Source organism: Carcharhinus amblyrhynchos, chromosome 27 (genome assembly GCF_965287045.1).
Source record: "Carcharhinus amblyrhynchos chromosome 27, sCarAmb.v2.hapA, whole genome shotgun sequence".
NCBI classification, from domain to species: Eukaryota; Metazoa; Chordata; class Chondrichthyes; order Carcharhiniformes; family Carcharhinidae; genus Carcharhinus; species Carcharhinus amblyrhynchos.
Window position 1 is genome coordinate 29,742,425 of NC_137350.1, and position 25,398 is coordinate 29,767,822.

Sequence of the window (25,398 nt, forward strand, 5' to 3'; positions counted from 1 at the left end):
ACCTCAGTCCAACACCAGCATCTCCACATCATGGCAATTCAATTCAATTCCAATTACCCCTTCATCATGAGGATGCTTTACACGCAGCTTTGAGACATCACCTACCTCCATCCATCTACTCCTTAAGATCTCATTCATGCCTTGGTCACCTCCGGACCCAACTACAGTATTCTGATGCCCTTTTGGCCAGCCTCCCATAGTCCAGGTTCTGTTACACTTCAACTCTTCTAAAACTTTGCTACCTAATTGAGGTCCCAAACCAAGTGCTGCACAACCTGTACAACTGTTCATGCTGACCTCCACTACCTGTGGTTCACTAACACCTCAATTTCAAATTATGTTTAATAAATTCCTTCATGAGCTTCCAACCATGCTCCGACTCTGGCCTCAAGCACCCATGCCTTTACTTTGGTCCACCATTGCTGCAGCTCCCCAGCTACCCAGGCCTCATTGCTCTGGAATTTCCCAATTGATCTTACTCGCTCCCTGCCCCACCACAACCTCTCTACTCCAACTCTCACCTTAAAACCCATCTTTTGACTAAGCTTCTGGATTAAACTGCTAATGTCTGCATCTTTTGTTTAGTGATTATCAAATTATCCCTGTGTGAAGTACCTTGGGAAGTACTTTGTTAACCTTAAGGCAATGTATAAATGCATGCAGTCACTGGCTATCCTGCATATCAGGACTTTTAAGGGAAATGGCTTATTCTATGTCTGGTTAACACTTACATACTGGAAAAGTCAGATAGTTAAATTATAAACTTGTCATCAAAAAGAGGCATGAAGGTTTTATAGTTTTAGCTCCGGGGGGTAATGCATTCTCCTCATGAATGGCCCCCCTCACTCAAAGTGATTTGGCTACCTAAACATTACAATAACTGAAGACTCCTAATTCTTCCAGCAGAACATAGAACACTACAGCACAAACAGGCCCTTCGGCCCACAAGTTGCACCGATCATATCCATACCTACCAGGCCAGAGAACTATCTATAACTCTCAATTTCAGTAAATCCCATGTACTCATCCAGGAGTCTCTTAAAAGACCCCAGCGAGTTTGCCTCTACCACCACCGTCGGCAGCTGATTCCACTCACTCACAGTAGTTTAAAGCCCAGGCTTAAATCTAATAAACAGGAGAATGGCCCGCTACAAACCTCACTTCCTCGGGTTCAGTGTGCCCTCGGAGATCATGTTCAAAGAAAAGTCCTTTCCGTGGGATGTAGGCAGGGTTTTTCCGATCCTCGTCATCGTCCAGTTGTCGCCTGCTCTTTTTACCCAGTTTATTTTCAACAGGTTCTGTACTTTCCTGCAGGGGCAAAAAAAAGAGAGAAGGTAAAAGGACTTGACACGAAAGCAACAATCTGCAAGGCAGGAACAAAGCAGCTTTCACCTGTATTAACTTTCAAAAGGATATGGCTGCAACCAGTTTCTGTAACTTGGCCAAATGATGTTATTCTTGAGTATGGACTGTTATCAGCCCCAAATCTTAAAAATCTCAATAGCATTCCTTTCTCCTGAAGCCACTTATTTCCTGCTGCAGATAATAGGTCCACAGGCAGCTTATACAAGCCAGTAGTTTGGTGTTAAGTCTGACAACATCCCCCTGCCCCTGCCATGCACTTTCACCAGCAGTCAATAGCTAGACGTGAAAAGCAGGAGCCCTGGCAAATTTTCTCTTAACCCAAGGGCCACTGAGCTCAATTGTACCACTCAATGTGTGATTAGTTAGATCTGGCCAGACAGGGATTGTAGCATGGGTCTTCCAGGACCAAATGTTTCAGTTGAGCCTCTGGAGAGCACACTGAGGGCATTTCTATGCCTAAACCAACATTTCAGAATAGCTGCTCAAGTCTGGCAAATTAACATTGAGCTTCCGTCTATAGAACTCTTACATTTAGCAGTTACTTCAAGATAGCAATCAAGGAATACATGATTTAATTTCTCATTTCTTTTCAATGTTGCTACAAGATTTACATCATTTTATTCTTCTTCCTGCTGTTGAAATTCTAACCGCGTAAAGGGATGACAGTCTTCAGCACTTGGAATAAAAAGCTTGCAGCTTTACTCAGAATCGAGCACATAATCTAGGCCATCAACTCTATACAATGGTGGTGTCAGAGGTGAAGCTTCAAAACTGAGGTCCTTCTGCCTATTCTGGTGGATGTTAAAGATTCAATGTCTCTATTGAGAAAGACGTTCTCCAAAAATCTCAGCCAACATTGCTCCCTCAAGTAAGGTTGCCAAAAATGGATTAACTGGTCAAATGACATCTGTGTTTGCCTTCATAACATAGCGTAACAGTGCAAAATAATACCCTGGTTGTAAAGGGCTGAAGTGCTATAAAAATGCAAGCTTTCAATGATAGAATCATAGAATCCTATAGAGCCGATGTCTGCACTGACCACAATCCCACCACCCAGGCCCTATCCCCATAACCCCATGCATTTAACTTAGCTAGCTCCCCTGACACTAAGGGACAATTTAGCATCGCCAATCCACCTAATCTGCACATCTTTGGACTATGGGAGGAAATGCAAACATGAAACAGACAGTGACCCACGCGGGGAATCAAACCTGGATCCCATGCCGTTGTTGATGAATGCCTGTACTCTATCTCCACTCTTCTCGCGTACATTGTTATCTCTAATAAATTACTATTCCAATAGTTTTATTCAAGATTCAAACCCACACTCTGCCCACATCAGAACTGTCACAGTTTTTATTACCTGCCCATCACCACTTTGTCTTTCTCCAGTAATCTCTCCTTTCTCTTCAGGTTTTCCTTCTTTGGACGTTTCATCTTCGTCCACTGCATTGCCTGATTTTATTTCTTCCTTTGGAACTTCCTCGTCACTATATTCGCCTTCCTCTTCATCCCCCTGCAGACAAAAATTTGTTAAGCATTGGTAACAAAGGACATGCCTCAACTAATCCAAATCAAACATTTTTTTTTAAGTAACACCCCCCCCAGCTGTCTCCCCTAACACCTCCATAAATATTTAATACCCATCCTAATACAGATCTATTTTCAGTTGAAAGGAATCCTAAAGTTTATTTATTAGTCACAAGTAAGGCTTAGATTAGCATTGCAATGAAATTACCGTGAAATTCCCCTAGTCGCCACACTCTGGCACCTGTCTGGATCAATGCACCTAACCAGCATGTCTGGAGGAAACCTATGCAGACATGGGGAGAATGTGCAAACTCCACACAGAGTGACCCAAGCTGGGAATCAAACCTTGGTCCTTGGCGCTGAGAGACAGCAGTGCTAACCACTGTGCCACCATGCCGTCCTTGCACTGCATCACCAGCCCCCCGAGAAAATCGTAACAACTCTCTTTCTAATTGTGTAGGGATATTTTAGGACCATTTCAAAAACCAGTAGTTAGCAAAACCTCTTGTGCAGAAACACCATTCTTATTCCACATCACGGAATCATTAACTACAACTGTGTATCTGCATTTTAAGCAACTCATAATGAATCATAACCAATGTTTCTAGCTGCTTTGCCTTCCTTGTACCTTGAGGATAGGGCTTTAAATAGTTACTGAGCAAAAAGACTGTCGGCCTCATTACTTACACTGCCCTGCTCAACTTGATAGCATTTACAAAAGATTACAACCTGGCTGCTGATGGCAACGTTTATACTGCTGGAGGGTTGACTGTGCTTCTGACAGAACAGTGTGGCCTTAAAACACGGATAGATAGGCTACCTGTTCTGGAACTACTTTGTCAAACTGATGTTGAGGAAAAAAATGGATAGTCCTAGCCAGACTGCAGGAAAGCTTGGTTAGCTATGTTTTCACAGTTGGTCTTTTCCATCTTACACATGAAAATATTAAAATAGGTAAATCCTATAAACAAAATAATGAATATTGGTGACTGCCAGTTGCACAGGTCAAATTAACATGGATCCTTATGAAAATACATTAATATATTAATTACATAATTATAAAAATAATTATGAAAATATTCATGCCTAAAGGACTCAGTCATTTGAAGTGCCTCACTGCAAGGATACTACAGGGTAACTCCCTTCTAAGAACATTTCACTTGCACAAAAGTGCACTGGCTTCTATCAGTGCCAGCAGCCTTTGGACACCCCCTTATTTCAGTGGTCACTGTTCATGTGTGAACCAAAACAGTGACCAGTCAGCATAAAGTGAGGAGTGCTGCATCTGAGCCTAGCCATCCTATTACAAAAGAAAGATTTCTGACTAATCTGTCTCCAGAAAATGAGAGCTGTGGTATGACAACATAGCATCCCTAGAGTGCAGAAGGCGGCCATTCAACCTATCAAGTCTGCACCGACTCTCCGACAGAGAATCTTACTCAGGCCCTGTCCCCATAACTCCACACTTATGCTGCTAATTTACCAAACCCACACATCTTGGAACAATAAGGGGGAATGTAGCATGGCCAATCAACCTAATCTGCACATCTTTGGACTGTAGGAGGAAACCCAAGCAGATACAGGCAGAACGTGCAAACTCCACATAGACGGTTGCCCAAGGTTGGAATTGAACCCAGGTCACTGGCACTGAGGTAGCAGTGCTAACCACTGTGCCGCCAACATGAATCGGCAAGTAACTCACAAAGGAAACAGCAATGCAGGAATGTCTGTGCTAACAGCAACAGTTATTTCACAATATTCCAGAATGTTTTAATGTTTTGCATTTTTTTAAAATATAGATTTAGCTCTGATTGGAAGCCAGCAGACAAAGTAGCTAAACATTCACACTGTATATACAACTGACAAAATCCTCATTTAAGATACAGTACACTGCTTTTATTGTTCTTCTGTTCAACAGAAAGTCAGCATTTTTCCTTCCTCCTCCCCACCAGGCTCTGAACGCATGCTCAGTTACATTTGCACAGTTAAAGTTCATGGAATACGGACATCCACCAACATTTAAGATGATATAAAACTTATCTGTTTTGAAATTTTCCATCACGTATTAGCTCGGATAGTACTACACTGTTCCAAATTGCATCTGCCAGCCATCCTATTAAAGGATAATTCCCCTTCTCATGCAAAGCCACCATTTCTAACAGTAACATCATTGTTTTGAATGCATATATTCCATTGATTTATATATCATTAAAATTGTAAACTACGCAATACACGGAGATAAAAAAACAAAAAATATAGTATAAATACTACTGATGGAGCTATTTTTGTGTATACACACAGGAAGGAATACTCAAATCCAAGTGGCTGACCATACTTCCGATTGCCAAACGAAATAAGATTCAAGAGCAGAACAAGATAGATCTTGTGAAAAAGATCAGAGGCAAGTGCAGCTAAGATGCTGCATGGAAGCAAGCCAAAATGAGCTTGAAGAGATGAGACAGACAAGCTCATCAAAAATGATGCGAAAGAAGCCAAAACAATAGCGAGCGGCCACTCGGGAAACATCAGACAAAACAGGCTGCCCAGGAATGGGAGAAAGGAAGCAGACTCGAGGAAACCAAATTAAGAGGCAATTTCTCACCTAGGGAGAGAGAGAGAGAGACAGAAAGAAGCTCAGGTGAGAAGCAGGGCTCAGGAACAGAAGCGGCAGCACAGAGCCAGGAGAGAAGGGAGAGAAGAGTGCACATGCAGAGTGCAACCAATTTGTGGAAGGCCACATGGAGCGAATGCACCAAAGGACTTAGGCTAACTTTTGTCACTCACGGCAACACACAAAAATAATGGAAATCAAAAACAACTCTGCAAATTTGGCAACCGGCAGTACTTGCCATTAAATTAGAATGGTAACATCCACATTACCAACACAGGTATGACAAGGTACAGCACTGTACCTTCGCCACAGCAACAGTACTCTGCATTGCCATCGACAGCACAAGTATAATATTCACAGTATACCACCTGCCCACTACCAGCACAATGCTATTCCTCCTAATACACAGCTACAGGCCTTGCAGTTATCAATTGCTGGACTTACAGATTTCTGAGAACCATTCTCTTCTGTACTTTCATAGTCTGAAAGCACAACAGCTGAAATTAAAGAACAAAAATTAGCAAATTTGTAATCAAAGTAAAGTACTGCAAAACATTACAACAGAACCAAGTAAATAAACACAGAACTAATCATTGTATTTTTATTTTAAGCCAACAAAATGGTTGTGGGCTGGGGGAAGAGAAAGAAACAGATAATGCTGATAATGCATTACACAATGTTTTCTGCTGCAAAGTGCTGTGAATGTCAGGTGAGGACAGGATTAGGTTGGTTTCAAAGACCCTCCAACGGTAAAGCTACTTGCTAACATTCACTGCCACTGCCTGTGGGACCATATCCCAGCATCAGTCAATGCGTTTGGACAGGTCAGGCAAAGAAAGACTTGCCTTTCACCTGCATAAAAAAGTAAATAGTTTGTAAACTGAGTCTCACTTAATTAGGAGAATTGCTTTCCAAATTAGATAGGGAAGGACAAGAAGGTGGCACTTGAAATGATGCCCTAATGTGCTGTAATGAATTTGGCTGAAACCAATAAAGTTTGGGTGTAGCCATGGTACTTACCATCACCTTCTATGCCATCTTCACTCTCCTGTGAAAGAAACAAACTTTCATTAGTATCCATCCTATGGTAATTTATATTTTTAAATTTATGTTTATGGGTCCTGTAATAAATATTACCTGTAGTTGATATGAGGTACCAGCCCTCCACCATTATCAACCTATACACATAAAACCCAGTAACAAAGACTAACAAGTAGTTTTACCCCCAACTCACAAGTTTCCCCTCAACTGCTGGAATCCTTAGTACACAGAACATTACAAATCAGCAACTCCAACAAAACAGGAGAAAACATCCCACCATAACATGGAAACAGATGCAGCAAACCTGTACTCTCTATAAAGTCAGCACAGGATCTATCCAAAAGGATCTGCCTAGACCTGCAATTCACAGGTTCAGCAAGTGATTCTACACAAGATACACGTCTGCCACAGAACAAAACCAACAGAACTAACTCCTATGCTATGCTTAATGCTGTTCTGAGGCACACATCAAGTTCAACCCTAGAGTGTAAACCTGAAATACTGACATTTCACAGAACCCTACGCAGCATGAAACATCTCAAACACTTGATTCAAATTACATATTATCCAAACCATATTTTTAAATAAGAGGTCAAAACTGACATTTATTAGGGAGGACCACAACTTCTTATTCCCAGCAAAAATTCCATAAGTTGACAGCTATCGATCTAAAGCAACTGGCAATGTGGATCACTAAATTGAGAAGAGATTTAAAGAGATTAAAATCAGAATTAAATATACACTGTAGAATTCCAGTAGCCAGCACCTTTCTATATCCAACATGTTTTGATAAACATAATAACGCCACAAAACCTATCCAAGCACAAACATTGCACCAACCAAAACATGTCACATTAATAACCTCACCATGCAGGGGAAGACACTTTCTATCCTACATTACTATGAATATTCACTATCAACAAACTCTGCATTACTTCTAGTAACTAACTTTAGAAACAAAAACATTATAATTTTTTTGCTAAATCTGTAAAAGCTTTACCCTCAGGACCTCAAAAAAGCAATTTCTCTCAGACCCCTTGCACTTACAGAAATATTCAACAGATCTTTCAGAGTCCCATGCAGTAGGAAGTTCTTGCAGGTTCAATACCATAGTCTAGAACTTAAAATGTGCCAGCGATACAAAACATTACTGTATACAATACATCTCCAAAGTCTCCAAGCTATACATTTTGTAACACAGGAAAGTATCAAGGGCATATTTACTAACTAGTTGGATCTGGAGGTTTAAAGGATTATGGTGAATGAGGCACAGCAATTCACAGCTCAGAAACAGCAAGGTTTGAAGATCGCCTGGAAGATTTTGTCACAGTAAACTGCTGCATTGCTGATTACACCATCTGTGCTCCATCACAAGAAGCAATTTTAATGGTAGAAATTCTAGGCCTGAGTGAAGTGAAACAATGAATATAGTTCTTTTCACCCCTAATATTGAACTTCTTGGGAGAGCTTCTGCTATGGATCATCTTTTAGTCACAATCTTCAAAGTTGTCCATCGATGATTCTAAGACAAATGCTTGGCTCTACGAGCAGCACTTGCAAGTCTGCCTATAAAATTAAAATGGACCTGACTGCCAACATGGCAGAAACTGAAAATGTAAATTATGTTCGATGAAAAACTACCAAGTGGAGATTAGTATGTTTCATATAACACACGCTTAGCCCATTTAAAGTCAGCCCAATTGAATGACCATTGATCTCGCTGCGTTCTGTGGTTAGGGTTATTAATTCTGGTCTGGTGTGTACTCCACATTGAAAACTCCTCATGACACAAGAAGCAGTAATGCTGTTCTCAAAGTTTGGCACTCCCCTAGGACACACAACTGAGATCTGTGTGAAAGCTTTCCAGGTCAAAGTAGCCAAAGATCATAGAAATCTTCAGCCAACCAAAAAGTAGGGATAGCAACTTCGGGCAATGCCACAATCTGTTATTACATTATCTTGTTAGAAATAGAGTTGATCTTGCAGCCTTCTCTCCAAGTAGATCAGCGAAGCAAATCAAACCCAGTGATCCACTGAGCCTTTACATCTGAGACTCTAACACCTGATCTTTAGAAATAACATTCTTTGCTATGAATTGGGATAACTTCAAAATTGTGGTCACCTTGACTTAAACCAATGATTTCCACAATCACAAGAGGTACAAAGAGCAGCAAGCACTATCTGTCAAAGTAAGGGGATAATCACCAAGAGCATTTTTTAAAAGACCTGTTTTCACATTACTGGGATTTGTCCTGTGTCCAAATTATCATCACCTTTATGTATTTTTTACAAATGCAACAAATTACAAGAAAAATAAATATTGCGACATTAAATATATATAGTATTACCTGTTAAACAAGGTGGCTCAGCATCAGTGACCCTTTAACCAGTTTTAAAAGTGTGGATTAATATTCTTCCTGGGGCTGGTAATCTCCCCTTTCTAGGTAGAGTCAGTATCAGTGACAACTCTGCAGTGGGGCACGGGGTGGGAATGCTACTGCACTGAGAGGCTGGATATCTGAACTGCCATAAATTTTAGTAACTCAAAAGATGAGGTCACTATATATTATTTTATCTCCTGCACACAAGGCAGACTTTCTGACAATGTCACTGGTGACTTGACAAATATTACATCAAGAAGATAAAGACTAAAAGGTTTGATGATGTCACAATGCTTTCTAACTCTTACCCATTATCATTCGTACATCATTATTGAGTTTCTCGCAAACCCAGCAGAGAATAAAGCTGAAAAAAGCTAGAGTATTGATCAGATTGATTGTACTGACATGTAGCGGAAAATATGAAATGAATCCTTTCTATACGATTTGTCATGTTCAATAGCAGCTGAGATATTTTGATGCTTGTCAATAAAGCATTGGAAATTCTACTGTTTTACCCTAGAGCTAAAATGAAAAGAGCTGAAATAAAACGGAAAGTGCTCGAAATATGCTGAAAGCCCATCAGCATTCAAAGTAAAAAGATCATTATTTCCAGTCCAGAGCCTTCATCAACGCTGAAGAAAAGGCCTGTAAGCCCATTTATACCTCTTTTGAAATTCCTAGGTTGATCAAAAACAACATGGTTGAATAATTATAACCTACACACATCATCTAGACCGTTTCAGGGCTTCCCAGTATTTTGCCTTCCCAGCTTTGTATTTTTTTAAACATTATTAAACCATCAGCTATTCTTTTATAGTTTGTTTGTATTTGCAATCATTTAACTGTTGCTCATTCCTTTTCTTGGATGTGGTCAATCCTGTCAAAATCTTACTTCTTTTGATTGCATGAAGGCTCCCACTCAAAACAATAACCTTTCTCTTTCCAGATGCAGATGAAACCGTATATTTTAACATTTTTTTGTGTTTATTCATACTGCCTTACAGTGCAACCAACTGTTTCTTCCAAGCTTCAATACTTATAATAGAAACAAAGTCAGTAGGACAAAGATATACTTTATATTTATGTGTCCAATGTACATTGTCATTCATACACCACATTAAAACATATCAATAGGTAACCAGAAATTTAAATGCTTTCATTTCTGCAAATTAGTGCATTTTAAAAGACATTAATATAAGTTATGTACACTGCAATAAAATGTGTTCAAGCTAATTAAAAGGTCACTCTTAAATGTGCAGAAATCCTCAGTTTAAAAATCTTTACACTTTAAAGCATGTTAATACATTACCAAAATACATCCGTCTAACAAATGATACATGCAAGTAACCTTAACCTGTCAGTGACAATGCTACAGGAACAAACTATTACAAATCTATTCATTTTGTAATTTCCCAGCTTTCATCCATAAACAGATAGTGGAACTATGAACCAAGTAACTAGACATTATCAAATCCCTTCTCCCTACTGCTCAATATTGATATAAATATAACCAGAAATAGAACCATTTCCTCTCAAACCTAAACCCAGCAACACACCCAAGATCAGCAAGTCATCATCCACTGGAAAAAACACCAGTGTAGGGGAGCCGACGACACTTGGAACCCAAGTACACAACATATTGCAATCAGGAGAAGTGTGCAGCTAGGCCAGAATATGGATAGATTGCTATCCCATTGCTAAGTCTGAGCAATTTTGATCTAGCCTTGATGACACATGGCTTGATTTATAACACACGTAACTAATAACCATCAGACAACGAGGCAAAACCCAAGGTTCAAACACCAGCTCCAGCTTGCTGTGCCACTCTTCAGGCGTCTTATATCTTTAGAGAGGCACTGAATTCAATCCCCATTGCTCTCATATCCTGAAACCTCGCAAACAATTTTATTGCATCAAATTCAACCTAACAAATACAGTAAGCTCCATATTCCATTTGGGTAGCAGGCTAGGCGGGGAATTAATGTATTCCCCTTTGCCAAAGGTCTGGACTGGACCCAGAGGCCGGCCGCTGACTGCAGGCTGGAGCCTGATCCCCTCGCTCTCTGCCGCCAGGCCCCGCTCAGGCTCCCCCACCCCCAGGCCCCGTTCTCCTCCTTCATCCCACCGCACCGAGAACACTCACACACTCAGACTCGGCCTCGCGAGCCTGGACGCCAGACAGGTCCAAGGTGCAGGCGACGGAGGGAGCGGCTTCCACCTCCGCCCGCGGCACCTCCTCATCCTCCTCGTCCGTGTCCTGAGAGGCTCGTCGCCGCCTCCTGTCCGCCATCTTGCCGTCTGTCGGCGGCCGGAAGGCTCCCGCGGCGCGTTGGGCATGTCGGGAGTTGTATGCAGCAAATCTGGTGGGCAAACTACAACTTCCGGCAGCCCTGGCGGCGGGGGAAGTGACGCGCCACATTGGGCGCGGCCCGTCCAGTAAAAACTACAACTACCAGAATGCATCGCCAGCGTGAGCGTTATGTCCATCGTCCGTAGCATCCTGGGAATTGTAGTTTTAACCGTGTCAAAACGCCATTCTCCCAGCTAAAGATTGGTGTCCTTTTATATTAGGAGACACTAAGCAGGGTTTGCTCCTATACCGCCAAAAAAAAGAAGTCTCACAACACCAGGTTAAAGTCCAACAGGTTTATTGGTAGCATGAGTTTTTGGAGCACTGCTCGTTCATCACACTCATCTGATGAAGGAGCAGTGCTCCGAAAGCTCATGCTACCAAATAAACCTGTTGGACTTTAACCTGGTGTTGTTAGACTTCTTACAGTGCCCATCTCAATCCTACGCCAGCATTTTCACATCATCAAACAAAAGTGCATTCCTTTTTCAAGTGGGGTCCAACTAAGAAAAGCTATTTCATATTGTAGAAAACGTATACAATTATATACTTATTAACACAAAATTTTTACGATGCAGAAGCAGGCCATTTGGGCCATGATGTTTGCCTGGGCTCTCAAAACAAGTGACATTTGCTTACTGCCACTCCCCTCTACCTTTTCCCTGTACCTCTGCAAATTGCATCTATTCAAGTAATCACCTAAAGTTTTTCAAGTTTATTTATTCGTGTCACTAGTAGACTTACATTAACACTGCAATGAATTTACTGTGAAAACCCCCTAGTTGCCACACTCCGGCACCTCTTCGGGTACACTGAGGGAGAATTTAGCATGGCCACCTAACCAGCACATCTTTCAGACTATGGGAGGAAACCAAAGCATCCGGAAGAAACCCACGCAGACACGCGGAGAACATGCAGACTCTGCACAGGCAGTGACCTAAGCCAGGAATCAAACCTGGGTCCCTGGCGTTGTATGGCAGCAGCGCTAGCCACTGTGACACTGTTCACCATTAATACCCTCTTAAATAACACTTCCAGGCTGTTCATTCCAGACCCAAACTACTTGCCGCGGGGAATTTTTTTCCTCACATCACAGTTGCTGCTTCTTTCGCAAATCACTTCAAATCTCTCATTCTTGATTTTTTTTATACCACACTCCAGTCCCTGTGGTAGCCACTGGATATTGAAGGCCACAAATGTAGCTCTGGAAATCCACGTTGCCCTTCCCCAGGGCCATCCCAGGCATGCACAAGATCACAGGGCTGGAAGATTTGGCATCTTTTCCTGCCAGCTTCCGCAGCAGAAAACACTCCACATTCCCACCCCTGCCATGGATATTAAAGTGGGAGTATTCCACGCTATGTCTTATTGTTTCAGTGAGTTTAATCATTTTCTTGTTAATTATTTTTGTGTGTCCTTTTGTTTCAAACATTTAAGTCTCCTAGTGGAAAAAGCAAAATGATTCCATAAGTACTTTTCAGAGCAATTAGATTGTGTTCTTTTACTGCTCGATTTTAGTCACTAGTCACGTTCCATTTATTCTTTTCATATGCCCTTAGTCATTTCTCATGATTGTCCCTCTATTTGTATTGCTCACATTTGGTTTAAATATTCTCCACCACTTCAGTTGGGGCTTATTTGTACTTTATCAATGAATGGCATGAGTTGCATGAAATATTCATATACATGGGTGTTGTGCCCAGACTATGACATAAAAGCTGTAGCATCTCTTCTGTGATGGACCAACTGCACACTAGATGTCACACCTTGAAACCAACAATTTAATAATGAATGTCAACATGGATTTTCAAGGGGGAAGTCTTGCTTGACCAACCTCATTGAGTTCTTTGAAGTGGTAACAAAGAGGGTTTCTATAAAGGTTTCCTCTCACAGTTCAAAGATATGCAGGTTAGGTGGATTGGTGAAACAAAATTGCCACTTAGTATCAGGGATACTGGCTAGGGATATTGCATGGATAGGGATAGGGCTGGGTGGAATTGTGGTTGATGCTGACTTGATGGGCCAAATAGCCTCTATCTGCACTGTAGGATTCTATTCTGTTCTCAATGCCAACACTGTAGTTAAGAAAGCCCACCAATGCCTCTACTTTCTCAGAAGACTAAGGAAATTTGGCATGTCAGCTATGACTCTCACTGACTTTTACAGATTCTCCATAGAAAGCATTCTTTCTGGTTGTATCACAGCTTGGTATGGCTCTTGCTCGGCCCAAGGCTGCAAGGAACTACAATAGGTCATGAATGAGGCCAGAGAACCTCGCCTCATATCCTCCTTCCAATGTTTTAGCTTCATGATTAATCCAATACCATTCCGTTGCTCAGGACCCAGAGTCAACATACCTTGCATTAAGTTGATCTTTCTCTACACCTTAGCTATGAATGTAACATTACATTCTGCACTCTCTCATTTCCTAAGAATGGTATGTTTTGTCTGTACAGCGCACATGGAACAAGACTTTTCAGTGTATGCTAATACATATGACAATAATAAATCAAATCAAAATTAAAAAAATCAAAATATCATATGGCATAAAAACTAATAAATAATGTCAGACCATGCAGAGTCAGTGGACATGTAATAGAATGGCTAACAGGCTGTAAGACAAAAAGCAGATTGTGCAAATGCTATGAGAAGTGGGAAGAGAGGCTCCACAAGGCTCCCTGCAGAGGCCACTGCCATTCACAATTTATATAAACACAATTTCTAAATTTTCAGACAACACCAATTTAGAAGGATAGCCAAAACAAAGAAAAAGTACCTAAATACATTAACAAACTTGCAGGATGGACATCTAATTGGCAAATGGATTTCAACGTAGGTTGAGGGCAGCAGGGTGGTTAGCATTGCTGCCTCACACCACTGGGAACCCGAGTTTGATTCCAGCCTCGGGTGACTATCTGCATGGAGTTTACATATTCATAGAAGTAAATCATAGAAACCCTACAGTACAAGAAGAGGTTATTTGACCCATCGAGTCTACACCGACCACAATCCCACCCAGGTCCTACCCCATATCTATACATATTTTACCCACAAATCCTTGAACTTATGCATCTACGGTCAATTTAGCAAGGCCAATCAACCTAACCTACACAGCTTTGGACTGTGGGAGGAAACTGGAGCACCCGGAGGAAACCCACGCAGGCAAAAGGAGAACGTGCAAACTCCGCACAGACAGTGACCCAAGCCAGGAATTGAACGCAGGTCCCTGGAGCTGTGAAGCAGCAGTGCTAACCACTGTGCTACCGTGCCGCCATATTCTCTTTGCTTCTATATGGATTTCCTTCGGGTGCTCCGGTTTCCTCCCAGTCCAAAGATGCGCTGGTCAGATGGATTAGCCATGGTAAATGTGCAGGGTTACGGGAATAAGGCCAGGAAGAGGGTTTAGTTAAGACACTCTGTCAGAGAGTAGGCGCAGACTAGATGTAGCAAGTGGCCTCTTCTGCATTGTAGGGATTCTATGGTAAGCATGAGGAATTACATTTTGGTAAGGAAAATAAGGAAGTCACACGTTACTTGGAAAATAAGCATCGACATCTTTGAGATATAGTCACTGTTGTTATCAAAGCAGATATCAGTTATTTTGCATTCATAAGTAGCAAATTAATTAATAGTCAGTTAATGTTGATAATGTTGTACAAAGGAAGAACGTTAGCTAGGACACTAGGACAGTCCAAAACTTTAAGGGTGTTTGTGATCTTTTACACATAATTCAGTATGTCAATGGAATTTAACATTTCATCCAAAGATACAGCAACTCAGAACAATTCAGCACTCCTTCAGTACTGCACTGGAATACATACTGAGTAGGAGCAGAAGTCATTCGGCCATAGAACTATAGACTTCCTAAATGCAGAAAGAGACCATTTGGCCCATTGAGTCTGCACCAACTCTGAAAAAGCATCCCACCCAGGTCCTCCCCTCTGTCATATGTCCGTAACCCATTTACCATGGTTAATCCACCTAACCTGCACATCTTTGGATTGTGGGAGGAAGCCAGAGCATCCAGAGGAAACCCACACAGACACATATCCCCTCAGGTTCTTATAAATATCAATAAGATCACCTCTCATTCTTCTAAACTCAAAACAGATACAGAAAAAGCGTGCCTAGCCTCTCTCAGAAGAAAATGTCTTTATCCCAGAGATCAGTTGAGTGCTTCAACTGCTCTTTGAGGTGCTTCAACTGCTATAATATCCTTTCTCAAGTAAGATCGAAACTGTTCACACCTATGCCCAGTTGTAACAAGACTACCTTTTATATTTCATTTATCTTGCAATAAACAACAACTATCTTCCTAATCATTTGTACCTGCACACTAACTTCTGGTGATTCATCTACCAGAACACCCAGATCCTTCAGTACCACAGAATGGCAATTCATATTATGTGGTCAAATAATGGAGTCAGTTCTGAACACACAACGCTCTGCCTCAGAGACTTGGGTGCTTATACCTGCACTAAGCTGAACTGATTTAAAACTGTGGTCTGTTTGGAGATGGTGCCTGGGACTGCAAAGGCAAAGAAAACAAAAGGGAGGAAATTGGCATAGTCAGTAAAAGCAATACTGATCTACCATGGCTTTACCAACAGAAAGTCAGGTCAAATTGACTTTCCTACAGAACAGTAGTGATGTTCTAGCTGTTATATGGAGATCTGCAGCTTCTGGAATTTTGGTAGCTTAAAACGTGCTGGTTAGGTGCATTAGCCATGCTAAATTCTCCCTCAGTGTACCCAAACAGGTGCCGGAGTATGGCAACTAGGGGATTTTGATTGTAACTTCTTTGCAGCGTGAATGTAAGCCTACTTGTGACTAATAAATAAAATATAACTTTAAACTTAATTTCATGGTAAAAAAATACACATCTGGTGGTAACTGTGGTACAACTGGTGGTACAACTGTGAGAAGTCCAAATAACAAGGCACAAAATAACCAAGAAAATGTAACATTATGAATTCTGAGTGAATTACTTCTGAAAACTGAAAGTTAAAGGGATTAAGTTCCTTCAATAAACAACTGCGCCAGAAAAATGTCACTGAGCCATTTTGTTCTCAATTTCTTTGTGAATCAATTTTTCACATCCTTTAAGTCTTTTATTCTGGTGATTCCCCACAATGGTAACCGGATGCGTCAACACACATTGCAACACACTTTGAGCTGTAACTGCCCGTTATGACTGACTGTCATAAATAGCACTTTCAGAGACACCAACGTGAAACCACCTGCACGCTAATTTCAGCCAGTTAACACAGTAAGGGAACTAAGTGGCTGAAACATATTCTGTGGTAATGTGATAACAATTAACTGGTGCAAATATATCTGCATCTTGCATTCACACACACAGACAGGCCATGAGTTTAATGTATTGTTTGCAACAAGAAATGTGATTTATATAGAGCCTTTGATAATGAAATGATCCAAAGTGATTCACAGGAGCATTGTAAAACAAGAACTTATGTAGTAGCTTTGACATAATAAAACATACCAAAGTGTTTCACCTAGATGTTATAAAAGACAATGGGACACCAAATACATAAGGAAATGGAATATAAGTAATGAGTAGACCATACACCCTCTTAAGCCTGCTCACCATTCAATGGCTGATCTTCTATCTCAACTGAACTTTCACATCATCTCCCCATATCTTGATTACGAGTCACCAAACATCTGTCTTTCTCAGTCTTCAATATACTCAATGATGGAGCATCCACAACACTTGGGAGAAGACAATTCCAAAGATTCACAACCAACTGAATGAAATTTCTTCTCATCTCAGCTCTCAGTGGTTGACCCCTTAATCTGAGACTCTACCCCAGTGTTCTAAATTCCACAACTAGGGGAAATAACCTGTTGTCTACCCTGTGAAGCCCCAACAGAATCTCGTATATTTCAACAAGATCACTTCCGATTTTTCTGAACTCGAGTACAGGCCCAATTTAGTCAGCCCCTCATCATTGGAAAACCATCTGATCTCTGGAACCAATCTGTACTGTAACTCCGCCAATGCAAGCATATCCTTGTCTAAATATAGAGAGCAAAACTGCTCAGTATTCCAGGTATGGTCTCACCAAAGCTTTACACAATCGTATCAAGGTTTCCTTGTTCTTGTACTCCAATCCCTTTGGAATAATATTACCTTCCTAATTGTTTGCCACACCTGCATACTAACTTTGTTTTCCTTGTACACGAACATCCAAGTCTCTGAATATCAACAATTAGATGATTTGTGGTTTTTAAAAAGACATTCTGCTTTTTTATTCATATGGACAAAATGCCATTGATTATTACCAACTAACTTAAGCTGTCTATATCCCTTTGGAATCAATTATTGTCCACGTAGCTTAGTTTAGTTTATTTAGTACTGTCACAAGTAGGCTTACTGCATTGCAATTAAGTTACTGTGAAAACCCCCCAGTCACCATACTCTGGCACCCATTCGGGTACATTTAGCATGGCCAATGCACGTAACCAGCATGTCTTTTGTACAGAGAGAGGAAACTGGAGCATCTGGAGGAAACACACTTAGACACGTGGAGAACATGCAAAGTCTGCACACACAGTGGCCTAAGCCGGGAATTGAATCCGGGTCCTTGGCACTGTGAGGAAGCAGTGCTAACTACTGTGTCACCGTGCTGCCCATTAGTTTCTCATGATGTAGAGCTGCCAGCATTGGACTGGGATAAACACAGTAAGATGTCTCACAACACCAGGTTAAAGTCCAACCAGTTTATTTGATAGTAATCCCAAAAACTTTCAGAAATGCTGTTCCTTCGTCAGGTGTGTGGAAAGTTCTGATCAGAGAAGGGCATATAAAGTCACACACAGTTTACAGAATACTGATTAGAATGCAAGTCTTTACAGCTAACCTGCTATTCAAGTCTTAAAGATGCAGACAATGTGAGTGGAGATAGCATTAGCATCAGTTAAAGAGATGTATATTGTCTCCAGACAGGACAGTAAGTGAGATTTTGCAAGCCTAGGGAAGTCATGGGGGTTACAGATAGTGTGACATGAAGCCAAGATCCCGGTTGAGGCTGTCCTCATGTGTGTGGAACTTGGCTATCAGTCTCTGCTCAGTGACTCTGCGCTGTCACGTGTCATGAAGGCCACCTTGGAGAACGCTTACCCGAAGGCCAGAGGCCGAATGTGCGTGACCGCTGAAGTATTCACCAACAGGAAGGGAACGGCTTGCCTGGTGATTGTCAAACGATGTTCATTCATCTGTTGTCATAGCATCTGCCTGGTCTCCCCAATGTACCATGCTTTGGGACATTCTTTCCTGCAGCATATTCGGTAGACAACATTAGCCAAATTGCAAGAGTACGTGCCGTGTACCTGGTGGATGGTGTTTTCATGTGAGATGATGTCAACCATGTCAATTATCCGGCATGTCTTGCAGAGGTTGCTGTGGCAGGGTTGTGTAGTGTTGTGGTCACTGTTCTCCTGAAGGCTGGGTAGTTTGCTGCAAACAATGGTCTGTTTGAAGGCAAGAAGTGGGGGTCTGGGTTCCGCACACATGAGGATGGCCTCAACCGGGATCTTGGGTTCATGTCGCACTATCTGCAACCCCCATGACTTGCCTGGTCTTGCAAAATCTCACTTACTGTCCTGTCTGGAGACAATACACATCTCTTTAACCTGTGCCTAATGCTATCTCCACTCACATTGTCTGCATCTTTAAGACTTGAATAGTAGGCTAGCTGTAAAGACTTGCATTCTAATAAGTATTCTGTAAACTGTATGTGACTTTATATGCTCTTCTCTGATCAGAACCTTCCACACACCTGAAGAAGGAACAGCGTTTCTGAAAGCTTGTGGGATTACTTACAAATGAACTGGTTGGACTTTAACCTGGTGTTGTGAGACTTCTTACTACATTAGTTTCTCACCAAACTTTTTACCATTAGCAAACTTGGAAACATTACTCTCAGTCTTGTCGTCAAAGTCATTAAAATAGCCGAGACCCCAGCACTGATCCTTGCAGAGTACAGATACAGCTTGCCAATATTTTTAATTATTTGCTCTTGGGATGTGAGCATTGCTGGCTGGGCCAGCATTTCTAGCCAATCCCTAATTGTCCCCTGACAGGTGGTGGTGAACCGCTACAGTCCTAGTGTCAGTGTGTCCACAACACTGTTGTATTGCTCGGAAGCGGATTCCAGGTTTTTGACCCAGTGACCACGAAGTAATGGTAATATATTTCCACGTCAGGATGGTGTGCGGCTTGGAGGGGAACTTGCAAGTGGTGGTATTCTCATGCATCTGCTACCCTTGTCCTTCTAGATGATAGAGGTCATGGGTTTGGAAGGTGCCGTCGAAGGAATTTTGGTGAGTTGCTGCGGTGCACTGTAGATAGTATATACTGCTTCCACTCTGCACCAGCAATGGAGGGAGTGAATGTTTAAGGTAGTGGGATGAGCTGGCAATCAGTTGGGCTGTTTTGCCCTGGATGGTGTCAAGTTTCTTGAGTGTTATTGTGGGTGCACTAATCCAAGAAAGTGGGACCATTCCATCAAACTCTTGGCTTGAAAATGTTTATCTTTTTTCCCTGCAGCCGGTTATCCGAACCTCTATCCATGTCAATATACTACTCTTAACTTAATGAGCCTTTTTTTTGCATATTAACCTTTTCTGTGGCACCTTATCGACTGTCTTTTGGAAACCCAAGCATATTACATCTCCTGGCTCCTCCTGATGCACCCTACTCATTACAACCTCAAAGAAAATAGGATAGATATCCAAAACCTTGGGCAGAGAGGCTGATTTGAAGCAACCTCTTAAAAGGAGTGAGTTAGAAAAGTGGAAAAATTTAGAGAGGAAATTCTGGAGCTCAGGGCCTTGACAGCTGAAGGTATGGCCACCAATGGTGCAGCAATTAAAGTCATGATGTGGAGACGCTGGCATTGGACTGGGCTAAACAAAAGTAAGAAGTCTCACAACACCAGGTTAAAGTCCAACAAGTTTATTTGGTAGCAAATGCCACTAGCTTTCAGGGCTCTGCTCCTTCGTCAGGTGAGTGGGGAGTTCTGATCACAAACAGGACATACAAAGACTCACACTCAGATTACAGAATACTGATTAGAATGCAAGTCACGACACCACACAACCCTGCCACAACAACCTCTGCAAGGCATGCCGGATCATTGACATGGAGGCCATCATCTCACGTGAGAACACCGTCCACCAGATACATGGTACATACTTTTGCAACTCAGCCAACATTGTCTACCTGATATGCAGCAGGAAAGGATGCCCCGAGACATGGTACATTGGGGAGACCAGGCAGACACTACGACATTGGATGAATGAACACCGCTCGACAATCACCAGGCAAGACTGTTCTCTCTTCCTGTTGGTGAACACTTCAGCGGTCATGGGCATTTGGCCTCTGATCTTCAGGTAAGCTTTCTCCAAGGCAGCCTTCACGACACACGACAGCACAGAGTCGCTGAATAGAGACTGATAGCCAAGTTCCGCACACATGAGGTTGGCCTCAACCGGGATCTTGGGTTAATGTCACACTATTTGTAACCCCATGACTTTCCTAGGCTTGCAAAATCTCACTTACTGTCCTGTCTGGAGACAATACACATCTCTCTAACCTATGCTTAGTGTTATCTCCACTCACATTATCTGCACCTTTAAGACTTGATTAGCTGTGAAGACTCGCATTCTAATCAGTATTCTGTAATCTGAGTGTGTGTCTTTATATGCCCTGTTTGTGATCAGAACTCCCCACTCACCTGATGCCAGAGCCCCGAAAGCTAGTGGCATTTGCTACCAAATAAACCTGTTGGATTTTAACCTGGTGTTGTGAGACTTCTTACGGAGCAATTAAAATCAGGGATTGTGAAGAGAATGAGAGGGGTGAGAATATGTGAGGGCTGTGCTGCTGGATGAGATATAGGGAAGGCGATGGCCTCATGGTATTATCGCTGGACTATTAATCCAGAAATTCAGCTAAGGTTCTGGGGACCTGGGTTTGAATCCTGCCGTGGCAGATGGTAGAAGTTGAATTCAATAAAATATATCTGGAATTAAGAATCTACTGGTGACCATGAAACCATTGTCGGAAAAACCCATCTGGCTCACTAATGCCCTTCAGGGAAGGAAATCTATCATTCTTACCCGGTCAGGCCTACATGTGACTCCACAGCCACAGCAATATGGTTGACTCTCAACTGCCACTGGACAACTAGGGATGGGCAATAAATATTGGCCAGCCAGTAATGTCCATATCCCATTAATGAATTAGAAAAAATTACAGAGGGAGAGGTGAGGTCCATTAGATGCAAATTTCAGCAAGCTTCAACATCACTCACAATTGGATGCTTGGTATGGCCAGGGTAACATGCAACTTCATTTCCCTGTTCCAGAATGATTTGATCTCTACTTTCCCTTTGATGGAGCAAACAAATTAAAGATTTTGTAAGTGAGAAATGAGAACTTAGCCTCACCCGTTTCAAAGAATTTGAATCACCAGTAGCTTGACTTAATTCTGCAACTAAAAATAAATGAGTATGCAAGAATAGAAATGAGATGGTCTGGCATGAGTTAACTATTGGCTGCAAAGTGCCAGCTTTTGAAATTGAGAGCCAGCATTTCCACAGCAATCTCTGTGGAATAGAGATTTTCCTGCCTCCACCTCTCAGAGTGCATCCTTTGCTAATCCGCAGTTTGAATGATGTCTCTTTGTTTGCTTGTTGATAACTAGAGGGACCTTTTGTGCAGTAATCTCACTTCTAGACATTAGCACTCGGATGACCCAGATGCCCTACTGAGATAGGCAATGTGTGTTCCAAGTCAGTAGGTTGGGACTTGACAAATTGGCATTCTAACTATCTGTGTCAAACAGAAGGGCAACACAGTGGTTAGCACTGCTGCCTCACAGCACCAGGGACCCAGGTTCAATTCCGGCCTTGGGTCATTGTCTGTGCGGAGTTTGCACTTTCTCCCCATGTCTGCATGGGTTTCCTCTGGGTGCTCCAGTTTCCTCCCACAGTCTAAAGATGTGCAGGTTAGGTTGATTGGCCATGCTAAATTAAGTTCTTGTGTGAGTGATCTTTAGGCAGACTTGTCTGGAAGAGCATACGCTCAGGACAGTACTGACAGGTATTGTCTTGTATATAAAGGTCAGCAGCAGAGAACTGGAAGAGTGACTGGGTTAAGGCTCCAGCTATAATAATAGCTGAGAGTGTGACTGCATTTAAGCACAAAACTGAGACAGTAGTAGAGAATGGGTTCAGCCTGAACGAGGAGGGGCATGGATTGCCTGAAAGGGGTAAATACATGGGTTATGGGGATTGGGCCTGGGTGGGATTGTGGTTTGGTACAGACTCAATGGGCTGAATGGCTTCCTTCTGCACAGTAGGATTCTATGAAAAGGTTCCTGCTGGGTAGGAAGGTTTTGGCCTCGGCAATGTTGAGGAAATTTCCGCTTAGGAACATGAGTAGCCATTCAGCCACTCTAATCTCCTCTACCATTCGGTAGGATTTGCATCTCAATTGTTCACCAACTTTCCCTTCTATGGAAGAGAATTCCAGGTTGGTATTTGTATGAAAACGGCACCAGTTCTTTCCATCCCCTTTCAATACAGATCCAGCTGCTTCTAGATCTGACACCTGAAAGCCAACACGCTTTGCAGAACTCTCAATCACGACTGAAGCTTTTGAATCCCTTATAACGACTATATTTATATTCTGTTTTTCCATTCCACGAACTACTCATGCTTCATGATGCTTTAGACAGGGCTCAAGTGGTGGAGAGGCAGTGCGAGTGGCAATTGAATTAAGGGTGTTAGCAGACAGGAACGGTTAGGTGTCATAGAAATAGAAATTGAAGCTGATTTCATGTTTTTCAAATATGTCATCGAACGGCACAGTAAAAAGTCTCACAAATCAGGTTAAAGTCTAAACTTGTTGGACTTTAACCTGGTGTTGTGAGACTTGTTACTGTGCTTACCCCAGTTCATCTGCACATCATGGAACAGCAGATCAGGGACAAGGAGACTTGTTTCAAGTGTCAGCAACCGAGAGTAACTCAGACTTTAACTATCTTGGGGAAAGCAACTGACTAGACTTGACAGCTGAAAATGTGACTTGTGAGGGGCGAGTGTAACCGAACGCATCAATTTTGACTGTAGCAGGGACAGTGACTGAATGCAGCAGCTTCAGAAAGCAGCAGAGGGCAGTGACTGAATGGTGTTTGGGACTGCAGCAAACACGTAAGAGCGATTATAACTAGCCTGAAATTGCAGCACGGGGAGTGAATGTATTTATCAGCCGGTGACTGCAGCAAGGAGCACTGAACGTCTGACAGCAGCTGGGACACCGAGTGAATATATCAGCCTCACACCATAACAGGGACACTGAATATATCTGCGAGGTCTCTGAGGGAATACATCAGTCTAAAGACTGCAGCAAGGGACAGAGTGAATATTTCAGCAGTGTGAGTTCAAAGGGAATCTCATTTATACTAGTAAACTGGAATTCTGCCAAAATAACGATGGCAAAGCATGGGGAATCTTCAAGGAATTGAATCCCTTATGTTCAAGGTTGACAAATCTTATCTGATTTGGTCATTTCCAATATCACAACGTAACAAAATGACTTCTGCTTTTCGTAGCTTTTGAAATTCAACAATTTCTTCAGCAAACAGAATTAATTGTAATGCTGCTTTGGAACATTAGCATTTATTGCACCACATTGAGTGAACATACCAGTCTGCAGCCACCATAGAGAGAATGCAAGCCTGTGACTGCAGCAACGACAGAGTGAATATATAAGCTTCAGACACGAGCAGGGACACTGAGTAAATAGATCAGGCTCACACAATAAACAGGAACATTGTAGATATCACGGAGACTGCAGCAAAATCACTTCAGGAGTAAGCCTGAGACTATATCAAGGACATTGAAGTTGATAGATTCACTCACATACAGCAAGGGCAATGACAACGTCTGACAGCAGCTAGGATACCAAGTGAACATATCAGCTTTACACCGTAACAGTCTCAGACTGCAGCAGCATATGTCTGCCTTGCACTCTAGCAGGGACATTGTATGGATCAGCCCGGGTGTGTAAAACGGACGCTGATTTGATTTTAGGGGCGGCACAGTGGCAAGCACCGCTGCCTCACAGCCCCAGCGTCCCAGGTTCGATTCCGGGTTGGGTCACTGACTGTGCAGAGTCTGCACGTTCTCCCAATGACTGCGTGGGTTTCCTCGGGGTGCTCTAGATTTCACCCACAGTCCGAAAGATGAGCTGGTTAAGGTGCACTGTCCATGCTAAATTCTCCCTCTGTGTATCCGAACAGGCGCCACCCGAGTGTGACGAGTAGGGGATTTTCACAGTAACTTCATTGCAGTAATTATGTAAGACTACCTGTGGCATTAATAAATAAACTTGAAAAAAACGTACAAGTCTGAGCTTGTTGCAGGCATACTGTGCGTATCAACCTCAGACTGTAAGCTTGACACAAGTGAATCCATTAGTGTAACACTCTAACTAACGTAAGAAATAGCAACAGAAGTCTGCCATTCAACCCCTCCAGCCTGTTCCACGATTCAACATGATCATGGCTGATCCTCTACCTCCTGATGATTTCCTACACTATCCCCATCGCTCTTAATATTTAGAAATCTATTGATTTCTGTCTTAAATCTTGTGATTCAGCCTCCTCTGGAGTGGAAAATTCCAAAGATTCATCACCCTATGATTCAAGAAATTTCTCCTCACCTCAGTCTTAAATGGCCTCTTATTCTGACAGTGACCCTGGTTCTACAGCTCCCAGGAATACAGAATGAATGGATTCATCCTAGAATATGTTTCAGAAAAAGGGTCTCGTCCCCCATTCTGCAGGGTGGTGGAATGTGATGCACAGGGGGGCTCATGATCTGCATGCAGTATGAGTGGGGGGGGGGGGGGAGATGCCACACTCTACATACAGGATGCGAGAATGATGGGGGTGGGAGAGAATCCTGCACTTTGTGGGCAGGCTCAGGGGAGGGAGATGGTCCTGCACAGCCTATGGTGGGTGGGGAGAATCCTGCATTTTACTTTGGGACAGGAAGTGGGTCTCACCTTCTCCGTGGAGACAGGCA

The 25,398-nt window shown here is 42.3% G+C and overlaps 1 protein-coding gene across 2 annotated transcripts in view; it reads right to left on the minus strand.

Annotated features, from left to right (window-relative positions):
* casc3 (casc3 exon junction complex subunit) overlaps positions 1-11,226 on the minus strand; it is a 28,649-nt gene extending 17,423 nt beyond the window's left edge. For both annotated transcript variants that reach the window (XM_080213406.1, XM_080213405.1), the window contains exons 1-5: positions 11,072-11,226; positions 6,527-6,554; positions 5,951-6,003; positions 2,729-2,881; positions 1,157-1,308 (exon numbers count right to left, since the gene is read on the minus strand). In XM_080213406.1, coding sequence (XP_080069532.1) covers positions 1,157-1,308; positions 2,729-2,881; positions 5,951-6,003; positions 6,527-6,554; positions 11,072-11,218 — 533 coding nt within the window. In that variant the 5' untranslated portion in view covers positions 11,219-11,226. The remainder of the gene's footprint in view (positions 1-1,156; positions 1,309-2,728; positions 2,882-5,950; positions 6,004-6,526; positions 6,555-11,071) is intronic.
* Positions 11,227-25,398: the final 14,172 nt, after the last annotated feature.